The following is an 11,576-nucleotide window of genomic DNA, read 5'->3' as shown; positions in this document are numbered from 1 at the left end:
GCACATGCCCAAAGGACTCATTGTGCTGTAGAAATACCTGTACATCCATGTTTGTTGCTGCTCTTTTCACAATAGCAAAGAAATGGAAACAACTTAAATGTCCCTTGACTGATGAATGGATAATGAAAATATGGTACATTTACACAATGAAGTTCTACTCAGCAGTAAGGAAAGACAAAATTATGAAATTTGCAGGTAAATGTTTGGAACTAAAAACTATTATACTAAGTGGACACAGATTCGGAAAAACAAATCACATGTATTCTCCCTCATTTGTGGATCCTAGCACCAAATCCTTATATATGAGTATATATCCTGATGTAACTGCAGGAGCCAGGAAAATGGAACAGAACTAGGGAGGTAAAGGAAAAGAAAGAATCTGAGAGAAAAACAGTAGGAGGCAGATATTATCAAGGGAGAAATGGAGAAAATTAGGATAGTTTAATAGGGGAGGGCATGGAGGGAAGGTTAGACAGCGAGAGGGAGAGCAAAGTTAAATAATGCTTAGCTAGTGTAAAAAACCAAAGGGAATTGTATTCGTCCAAAAATTTACTGACAAATTACACATACAATATCTCTACCTGAGTCTATGTGCATAGCTGAAAGCTATGTAACAAGGAACAGTGCCAAACAGGAGAAACCTCCCTTTGAGTTATTGAGCAGGGTAGTCCAAGAGCCTCCCAAATTACACAGGCTATGCCCCAGTCCTTGACTGCCTCCAGGAACTTGAAGGTAAGACCCTGTCGCTGAAGACAGGACAGACTTTGGACACTGATCCCCTAAAGCTAGCTCTCATAGATTTGGAGAGCATCACTCAAGCCGCTAAGGTAGAACGTCAATCAGTGGACCAACCCCAGCTTTTAGGCCTAATAATCACAACAGTGACTAGCACATCAAACTATATTGGGGCAGTACTGGCACTTTTATCTTGGGGGTTATCAACAGCTACCTAATTGGACTTAAAGTCTACTCGATGGAGGGAGCTCATGTGTGGTACTGTAAACAGAGCAAAATGTACATGGCTTGAAAGGTCATAGATTTCAGAGGAAAAACCCAAGGCTGCTACATCCATAGACAAATGCAATTTCTTAGTATGTGCAAAATATGGATCCTTTTACAGACAAGTATGCCAGTCACCACTCACTAAGAAGCTTCTTTTGCAACAAATGGAGATTAATACTGAGTTCCACAACTGTACGTACACAGAGATTGTCTGTGAATTGCCCAACTCTAAGTGACACATTGTCAATGGAACCTCTACACCTAAGGCTCAGAGAACACAGTGGAGCAGGGATGAAGAGAACACTAATATATCTCTCAACTCTCATCAACAAAGAGCCCTCACGCAATAGAGGGCCAGAAACACAAAAGGACACAAGTGGCCAAAGAGTAGAGAATAAGAGTCTGCAGAGTGTGGGTCCTTGGACGGGACTATATTAAACTCCAACCTGAACCAAACAGAGGGGGATCAAGAGGGGCATTGAGGAAATGCCACAAGAGCTTTCTCCTCAGTATGGATTGCTCTTCCCCATGGCAACTAGAAGCAAAGGTCACCACTCTGGCTCCTTCTCGTTGATGACCTATAGGGATGCCTGCCTACAGAGCTCAGAGCCAGATCTCCTATCAAGAGAGGTATCAGTAGGAGCAAGGAATACCCCAAAACTGCAATTAAAATCCACGTGAGTTGATTGGAATCAGTCAAGCCCCTTGTTCAACAATGAGCACACATCCTGAAGAAAAACAGCACAATGAAATATAATTAACATGAATAGACAGAATGGTAGGAGATAATTTAGGAAATAGAACCCAAACCTCCAAAAATCATCTAAGTCATATTCTCAGAGAGCTTCATGAGTTCATATGACTAAATGTTGAGTCTGCTGTGGAAATGGAAAAAAAAATCGCAGAGCAAGAAAATATGAGAAATTAAAACAAATGTAAAGTTTAAGGATACCCTTTTGTATGTAGATTAAAAATATAAGGATGTTGAAAATATGATTTAAAAGTCACTAAAGATACTTTAGGAATGAATATCATATATTTAATAGGCACAGAAAAGGAATTTCATAAAGATAGAAAGAATCAATGGAACCCTGTATAACACTGGGAAGGTTAATACTATGAACTTGACAGCATCTAGAATCACCTAGAAGACAAATCTCTGAGCATGTCTGTGAAGGATATTCTACACTGGATTGAGGTGTGAAGACCCATCCTAAATGCAGGCAGAACCATCCCCTGGGCTGGGGTCCTAGACGCTATCAAAAAGAGACAGTTGAGAACCAGCCTTCATCTTTCTCTGCTCATGGATGCAGTGACCAGCTGCCTCATGCTCCTGCCACCATGACTTCCCCATCATAACAGACTGCACCCACAAACTGTGATCCAAAATAAACCCTTCAGTCCTTAAATTGTTTGGGGGTTTTATTTTTAATCAGAGCAGCAAGAAAAAAACTAACAAACACAAATAAAAGTTTGGCAGAAGGAAGCAGTTTTCTCAGGCTGGATGTACAGTGTTACCTACGGAAGACTGTGGCAGAGTCCTCACAGCCAGGAGGGGCCCATCCTTCCTTACATTGACACTGCAGCTTGTGGTCACATACCTAGGGGAAGAAGGATCCTGTGAGTGTCCTGGCTAGACTTATTGTGTCCTCCAAGGATTATGCATTCATAATGAAAGCTATTTGGACATGAGAGTGACCCCTTTCCCATCTTCTGTGCTACTGAGGGTCACATGCAGATAATAACCATCAAATGCCGAAAACACTATTTCAGCTTCATCACTACTGAACGAAAGTTATATAAAGTTGCACAAGCTGGGGGCACTTATTTTCCAAACTCACAGCATGTCCTCTGCACTTAGAAGAGCAATTGGTTGATTTGTACACCTTCTCCATATCCACACACTCTGCGTTAATGCACACCTAAAAACAACGAAGGAAATGAGAATGAGATTGTCATTTCCAATGGTTTCAGTTCTGTAATAGCTGATTGGATTTAGTCTTAAAGTTTAGTCAATATTATTGCTATCAAACTAATCTTATTGCTTGGAAAATCCCAGCATTTTTTAAAGACAAAGACCAGACTATAATTTTTATTATGTAATAAAATATTCAGGAGTTTCTTTTTATTTATTTTTATTTTTAAGCGTATGAGTGTTTTGCCTGCATGTAGGTGAATCATGTGTGTACAGTGCCCACAGAGTCCAGAAGAGGGCATCAGATCCCACAGGAACAGGTGTTGCAGACAGTTGTGAGCCACTGTGTGGGTATGAATCATGTGTGTACAGTGCCCACAGAGTCCAGAAGAGGGCATCAGATCCCTGTTCCCACAGGAACAGGTGTTACAGACAGTTGTGAGCCACTGTGTGGGTGCTGGGAACAAAACCTGTGTCCTGTACCAGTGTTCTTAACTGCTGAGACATCTCTCCAGCTCCTGGAAGAAGCTCTTTAAAGTCAACATCCTTCCTTTGCTTCCTTTCTTGTGGTCTTTCCTTTAATTATCGCTTCAGTTTTATACTTAAAACTGCTTTCATCACAGAACTAGGCAATGCACATAATAACAGCTGCCTGATGCAAATAAAACCATGATGGAAGTAAATGCTAATCCTATAAAACATACAACCCTATGGTGACAGTCACTAGTGGAAAATAAACAATATTCTTCTTTTCCTCTTTGTAATTTTCACAATGGTGAAAATTGACGCTGCCAATGATTGAGCATCTACCAATTTTGAAGCTCTAAAATTTTAGATTTTCTTTTTGGATCAAATTGTCTCACTCCCTATAATTCTTTCCAGTTCTATACAGCTACCTGCAAATTTCATATTCTCATTTTTCTTTACAACTAAGTGATATTTCATTTTTTGTATATGTATTACATTTTTCTTCTCCATTCATTTATTGATGGACAGCCAGGTCTATTCCACTTTCTGGTTCTTGCGAACACAGTGGTAATGAATGTGGATGTTTAAGCACATCAGTAGTAGGATATAAAGTCTTTTGGGTATATGCCCAGGAGTGATTAGTTGGTTCAGTCACTTGCACAAGACACACACAAGAGCAAGCCAGTCAATGTTTCTGCGCAGATGGGGGAGATGATCCCCAGGCTCCACCCCGTACTGAGGAAAGAAGAATTGTTCTTCTTCCAAGGTGTGGACACCAGTAGGTTTCCAGTGTTTGAGTGTTTGGTCCCATACTCATACACATATGGACAGCACTGACCAGACTTGGTGGAAGAAAGAGGGGGGGGAGGAGGGGAAGGAGGAGGAGGAAGAGGAAGGGGAGGGGGGATGGGGGAGGAGGAGGAGGGAGGAGGAGGAGGAGATAGAGCTGCACTATGAATTCCTGGAAAGCATTGAAAGATTCAAACTCAAGCATTTTATTCAGTTAGAGGGGGAGGAGGAGGAGGGGCAAGAGGTGAAGGAGGTGAACGTAGAGGAGGAGGAGTTGTCAGGAGGGGGAGCTTTTAGGGGATATTGGAGGAGGTGGAGTGGGAAAATGATGAGTATATATGACCATATTTCTTTATATACATGTATAAAATTCTCAAAGAATAAAAAAATGGAAAATTTACGATGTTTGGCAACAAAGGTTAAAAACCTTTGGAGGAATGGATGCAGGAGTGCACACATAAATGGCAAAATCATACTGCAAACCTTGCACTCCCAGAAAGACCAGGAGGTGGCCACAGGCATGGAGTTTGTGCTCATACCCTTTCAGCAAGAACAGCTCTGCTCTAATGTATTTTGTACATTTGAACTTCCTCATATGATTTGAACAAAATAGTCTCCTCTTAAAACAAGTGTGAAAAATTTAACTTTGAAGATCCAAACACACTGAAGTAAGTGTTCAAGCTGCTGTTCCTAATTCGAAGTGTTCGACACGTGGTAGATGGTAATGTCTTATAGCTCAGCTATAAGAGTAGAACCCAGCAGACCATTCTAGTACCAGTCTGGAAGAAAATAATACTGAGAATAGTGTGTACTGCAGAGGCCTGACTCAAGGGGCCTCAGAAGGGAACAAGGTTGCTATTAGCAACTGGGCTAGAGGCCAATATTCTGATACTTTGTCAAAGAATCTGGCTGCCTTATGCTTGTTCCCTAAAAGTCTTGCCTGAGTTTAAATATAAAAGTAATGGACTAATTTATTTGGCAGAGGAAATTTCAAGACAATATCGCATTGTGTCTATGGCAGGGTTATTATTGAATATTCCTATTTGGGTCTACGGGGAAAAAGAGAAAATGGAGCAAAATACTGTTTGGAGAGAAAAAAATCACTAGGAACCTTAATGTTACAGCAGAAGCATGTGCTGGAAAAGCCAAGGCTATAACTGTGAAAGAGGTCAGTCCCATTAAGAAGAGGTTTCCTGCTCCACACTGGAATGAGGGCCGGGGTGCCTGCTGGGCAAGACCCCACCCTGCTAAGCTTCCAACATGTGAAAGGAGAAAGCTAAGGCGTACTGGCTCCTAGAAAGCAATTGCTTCAATTACAAAAGTTGCACATGTGGTTTAAAGGTGAGGGTCTATCCCAAGCTGGCCACCTAACTTGGCGGTGTCATCCATGTGATACTGGCTTTGGAGACATGAAAGATGCAAGAGAGGCTCAAGAACTCCTCCTGCACAATTTCAGGGAGTCACTGAGGCCAGACAACATGTGGCAGTGTTGGACTGCTGTAAGGATGTCCTAAGAGGCCACTGTATAAAGCTGGGTTGAATGACGATCCCGAGACATCTGCCAAAGAGAGCTGCACACAGGGGTGGAACCAGTCAAGGAAAGACGGGTATGTTCTAGGCAGCAACGCAGAGACTGCCCTGAGTCTCAGTGGAGACCCTGACCTTTTAAACAATATTAACACTGTTAAAAAAAATATATGGGGACTTTTTTTTTTCCATCTTTTTGAGACAGAGTGTCCCTCCCTATAACCCCAGCTGGCCTGGAACTTGCTATGTAGACCAGGCTGGCCTTGATCTCACAGAGATCCACTTGCTTCTGCCTCCCAAGTGCTGGGGTTAAAGGTATTTACCATCACACCTGGACTATGAGACTGGACTATGAAGGTGGACTGAATGCATTTTGCATTATGATAAGGCCATGAGCCTATATGGAGGCCAGGGAGTAGAATGTAGTGGTTTAAATGAGACCTGACCCTCATAGGCTCATACTTAAACCCTTGGTCCCCACAAGGAGGTGCTGTGTGGGGAGGTTACGGAGCCTTTGGAATTCAGACTTGATGCAGGAAGTATGCCACTTAGGGTGCCGTGAGAGTTTATATCCAGGCCTCCACTTCCAGTTCACACTCTCTGCTTCCTGTTAGGGGTGAAGATGTAATCTTTCAGCTTTCTGCTCCTGTTGCCATGCCCCCTCACCGTTATGGACACTTCTTGTGGGCCCATAAGCCAACATTAACTCTTCCATCAGTCACTTCTGGTCATGGTGCTTTATCACAGGAACAAAAAGTAACTAATACATGGACTGTTACTACAGAAATGCTAAGAAAAACATTATAAATCAAAATCCGAGAATGTATCTGGGATACTGGCTGAGGAGAGAGAGGTACAATTGAGTAGGACAAAGGGACACAACATGAATGGATGGTAGAGCAACACCACGCAGCAGTGTTGACTGAAGACAGGCAGACCTCAAAATGACACTTAGGCCGTGTGAAGATGGTGCATGGAGGTGAGTGGGGGCTAGCCACTGTTGTCTAAAGTGGCTCAGACATGAAATTGCCTTCCACTGAATAGGTGAATATACATGACTATTATGTCAATGCCAAGGGAAGGGGAAGGGAAATGAACCTTCTTCTTCATCCCAATCCCTTAGTTAAACCAATGCAGAACATCAATGGTCTATCTGAACAGCTATCTGTTTTAAAAATCCAAACCAGTCTTTATCTCAGAAGCAAAGTGTGTATAAGAAGCTAAGGGTTGGGAAACACTCATCAGTGTCCATGCGGGGACCCGGGACTATGTAAACCTTGTCCTTATCCAACTGTCCTTCTCCCCTCTGGAGCTCAAGCACCACACAACTCTTTTGAAGTCATGTGAGGATGTCTTAGTGCCTTTTGTTTCATCACTAGAAACAGAAAAGAATCAGTGTCCGAAGCCTGGAGGATCCAATAAAGCAATTTTCCTATTTTATGTGGCATTTCCTGATCTTGGTGTGGTGAGTGTCTCTTAAAGCCGATAACTAAATCTGAAGCACTTAAAGCTTCTTAATTTATATGTTTTTGACTCTTGCTCAGGGCATTCCAATAACACTTATTTTACTTTTGAATATGTTTTCTTAAATGTTTCTTATACCTATGCTGTCTGAACCACAAACATAATTTTAGGTCCGTTTGAATGAATTTAAATTTAGATAACCAGAACAAGTTATGTAAATAGATGCTATTTTCAGGATCAGTTTTACAACAAAAATCAGGGCAGCTTTTGGGGCAAGCAAATATCAAAATACAGCATATAAATTATCGCTACTATCACGGGAGAGGAACCTTCCCTTATCAAAGCTCATGTGGTGGTGCTGGTCAAACAGCACTTGTGCCTTTATCATAACTTTGATGGACGTGCAGATGTGTTGACTGAGTCACACTTTCCTGTACCCTAGCACTTCAGATGCCCTCTAGGAGAGTCAAACGTGCTATTTGCTACTAACATGACAGTATTTTATCTTTCTTGTTGTCTCTAGGATAATTATTTCTGGGCCTGGGGAAATATCTCACTCAGTAAAGTGCTTGCTCTGCAAGCATGAGGACCTAGGTCTGGATTCCCAAACGCTACATAAAAGCTAGATATGGCAGCATACATCTGGGGGACCAAGGCAAGCGAATCCTGGGGGTTTATTGGCCAGCAAGCCTAATGGCAAGCTCCAGGTTCAGGGTGAAAACCAGCCTCTAAAAGTAACGTGGAAAAGCCTTTGAAGATGACATCTCAGTGTCTCTGACTTCCATATGTGCATGAGTGCAGTCACACACATGCTGTACAAACACACACACACACACACACACACACATTAATCATTTCCAGATTTCATCAGTATTTGAAGACTGTTCATGGCAGTGCCTCTTCATGTTTGTTCTAGGTTCTCTATCATTCTGAATTCTCAAACTGCTCATAAACTTCCAATTTTAAATCCCTATGTGTTGTAGCAACAGGATGAACAAAATAAATGGGGAACAAAGCAACTATCCCCCCCCAGGAGTAACTTGGAAAAGAAAACCCAACAAAATATAAAATAAAGAAACACCATTTGTTTGGAAGGCAGGAGTTCAACTTGCCTTGTTATTTCCACACTTGGTTCCACTGGCCACCAGACCTACTCCTTCACTAGTGTCTTCAGGATCAAACATTTTACATGTCAGGAAAGATACTGTGAGTCCCATCCAGGGCACATTACCTGACCCTCCTTCACAGAATAACTTCCCACACATGGCATCTCTGGCAAAATAAAATTACAAAATTTGTCACAGGCTTCAAATTTCAGTTTCTTACAAATGCAAACATCCTTCGGCTACCAGTATTTAATAGATTCTATTTCCTTTGTAGCAGAGACCTATCAGTATTTAATGATTACCATTTCCTTGGTAGCAGAGACCCCTTATTCTACATAAATAGGACCTCTAACATTAGCAAAATGCATTGTTGCTCAAATAAACACATTTTCTAGGTCCTTTCATAGCTTATCCATTACCAAGTTTGGGCAAATGGTGAAAGAAAAGCAGACTCTTAGGCTTAAAGCCTACAAAGGTGGCCTTAAATAAAGGCACATGTTTGTTAAGGTTATTTTCTGGGAATACAATATCAGTGTTCAGGTGAAAAACTTTGGACTATTCTCCTCTTGTTATAAATTATGTGCATAAAATTTGGAAAAGGTATTCAAAGTTAATTCTATTCTTACATAACTTGAGGGGCTGGAGAGATGGCGCAGTGGTTAAGAGCACTTGCTGCTCTTTCAGAGGACCAGAGTTTGGCTCCCAGCACACACGCCCTGTGGCTTACAGTTGCCTGTAACTCCATTTCCAGGAGATCTGCATCCCTCTCTGTACTCCACTGGCACCCACACACATGCGCATATACCCACACACAGATACACACTCATGCATTTAAATAAAAATAAATAAATTTGGGCTGGAGAGATGGCTCAGCCGTTAAGAACACTGTTCTTGCAGAAGACCCAGGTTTGAATACCAGCACCCACATGGCAGCTAACAACTATCCATAACTGCAGTTCCAGGGTATCCGACAGCCTCTTCTGTCCTCTGCGGGCATTGCATGACATGAGTGAACTTACTTACATGCAGGCATAACACTCATACACATAAAATAAAAATAACAAATAAAATATTTAAAAATAAATGAATAAAATACATAACTTGAATTTTAAAGGTCATCTTAAGTTGCAGAATAAAATGTACAGAAAAATCTCAAGTTCATCTGGCATGGTTGTTTTATCATTTTTTTCTAGATATCAATACTAAGATTAAAATGAGCTCTTAAGGTGATTTGGCAACAATTTCTCTTAGCATGTCCTTCCTCATGAGATGCCACAGCAAGTTGATACAACTTATACATGCTCTGCAGCACTGATTTCTTTTGGTAGATCAGTATTTCTACCCAGAGACTCATAATGCGAAACACTAGGTTGAAATGGTACCTAAAGAATGCTGGGAAATTATTGGGAAAATTTCCAATTAGGCCAATTCACTGTTGAGTGTCAGATCTCAAACATTTCTGTTTAACAACTGTACTTGGTATGATCTGACACACCTATTACGAGGGACTTTTAAAAGGAAATGATTTTTGGGTTTCCTCTCAGAATCGGCATCTACCCCAAAGTACAACACACAGTAGTTACTCAATGCATGTATGTCAAATAATGACTGAATTCACTTTCTTTTCAATAGGAATGAAATGAAATAGGTGGCTAGAAATGAACCATTATTGTAATGTCTGGGCCTAGAAGATCCAAACAACCCTACCACTTACTTTGCTTTGCAGGGAATATATGTTCCATTCGCTATGTGACAGTATCCATACTTGGACCCACCTTCATTCTGCTGATAACATGACTTATTTGCAACCTCGGTATCTGGGACCAGGCACAGACAGAAGTGATATATTTGAAGAGAAGAAAAGTTAAGAAAGTTAATGCTGCCGAGGATTAACAAAATATGAGTTTAACATTGAAAGTACAGATTGAGCATCCCTTATTCAAATACGTGAGGTCCTGTGGGGGAGTAGGGGAGTATGGATGGGGGGGTGTCTAAATTTGACTAAGAACTGTTGTATGAAATTGCAAAAGCTCAATAAGAAGTGAAAAAATCCTTGAGAATAGTACTGTTTTGGATTACAAAACTTTTTCACACTTTGGAACAGTTTCATATACATATTTACATAGTTGCAGAATAGGATGCAGCTCTTAGCATGAAATTCACCTACTGTTTCATACATACCTTAAACACATAGCTATGGGCCATTCTACACATTTTAGAGTGCCAGCATTAAAGTGTGAATATCACAAGAGGTCACCGGTGGGATTTTTCACTGGTGGCATTATGTCTACGCTCAAGATCATCTTTGATTTTGGAGCATTTGACACCAGATTTTCAGATTAGGAATGAAAATTGGAACCACTTTTGAGTATTCATTCACAGAACTAGAAGCTACAATAATTTGAGATCAGAGGAGTTATCTGGAACTGAAAACCATCTTTTAAATATTCTACTAGATAATAACTCTGTAGATATTTGGAAGCATCTGCATGACAGCTATAAACATCCATCTAAATATGAGGACTTAACCCAGAGCTGTTTTCACTACAGCATTATGTCAGAGGCTTAGAGGCATTGACAGTCAGATGCAGCATGCAGCCACAATGGGAAGTTATGTTGAATCAAATGCCTCCTGTGTGCCAAGCACAGTGCCAAGCATCTCATGTTCCATTTTTCATGTAATCCTCCACAGATACCCATTAAATGGGCAGGCACAAAATTCAGTGGTTAAGAGATCTGGCTTTAAGCATAATTAAATAATTGTGTGAACTTGGGCAAATGTCTTAACCTCTGGGTTTGCTCACTTATAAGATTAGGATGTACGTCGTAGTCCCTAACTCAAAGGTTTGATGGTAGAATTAAGTGAATTGATATGGATGGATCACTGAGAAGGGTGCCTGCTCTGTAGTATTTGGGTGATGAATAACAGCCATTCTTAGGTTTTCAATAAGAAAACCAAGACTCACCACAAACCACAGAGGGAGAAAGAGACAAGCTTCACACCCAGCCATACTCAAGTTTAAGGAACAAGTTTAAGGTACTTCTGATTCTGATTCGAAGTACCCTTCAAAAAGATTAATACCTCTTAAACACTGGGAAGTTTTAGATGAATCTTTAATGGGCATTAAGCAAAAACCTATGAAGAGTTTGGTGTTTTTAAGAAAAATATTAAAAATCTATAATATTGATTTATAAACTTGAAGTATTTTAAATGAATTTCATGTTTCAATATTCAAGATAATAAAATCCTTTGGTACTATTTTACTTTTTTTTGAATCTTAGGAGAATTTGTTAATTTCTTATTA

The 11,576-nt window shown here is 40.6% G+C and overlaps 1 protein-coding gene across 1 annotated transcript in view; it reads right to left on the bottom strand.

Annotated features, from left to right (window-relative positions):
• Adam28 (ADAM metallopeptidase domain 28) overlaps positions 1 to 11,576 on the bottom strand; it is a 63,397-nt gene that overhangs the window by 12,722 nt on the left and 39,099 nt on the right. The window contains exons 15-18 of the mRNA XM_017802563.1: positions 9,986 to 10,088; positions 8,278 to 8,437; positions 2,844 to 2,924; positions 2,525 to 2,603 (exon numbers count right to left, since the gene is read on the bottom strand). Coding sequence (XP_017658052.1) covers positions 2,525 to 2,603; positions 2,844 to 2,924; positions 8,278 to 8,437; positions 9,986 to 10,088 — 423 coding nt within the window. The remainder of the gene's footprint in view (positions 1 to 2,524; positions 2,604 to 2,843; positions 2,925 to 8,277; positions 8,438 to 9,985; positions 10,089 to 11,576) is intronic.

Source organism: Nannospalax galili, unplaced genomic scaffold (assembly GCF_000622305.1).
Source record: "Nannospalax galili isolate Female #2095 unplaced genomic scaffold, S.galili_v1.0 scaffold291, whole genome shotgun sequence".
Classification (NCBI taxonomy): Eukaryota; Metazoa; Chordata; class Mammalia; order Rodentia; family Spalacidae; genus Nannospalax; species Nannospalax galili.
The sequence above is the reverse complement of the archived record's forward strand: the minus strand, read 5'-3'. Positions and strand labels throughout refer to the sequence as shown.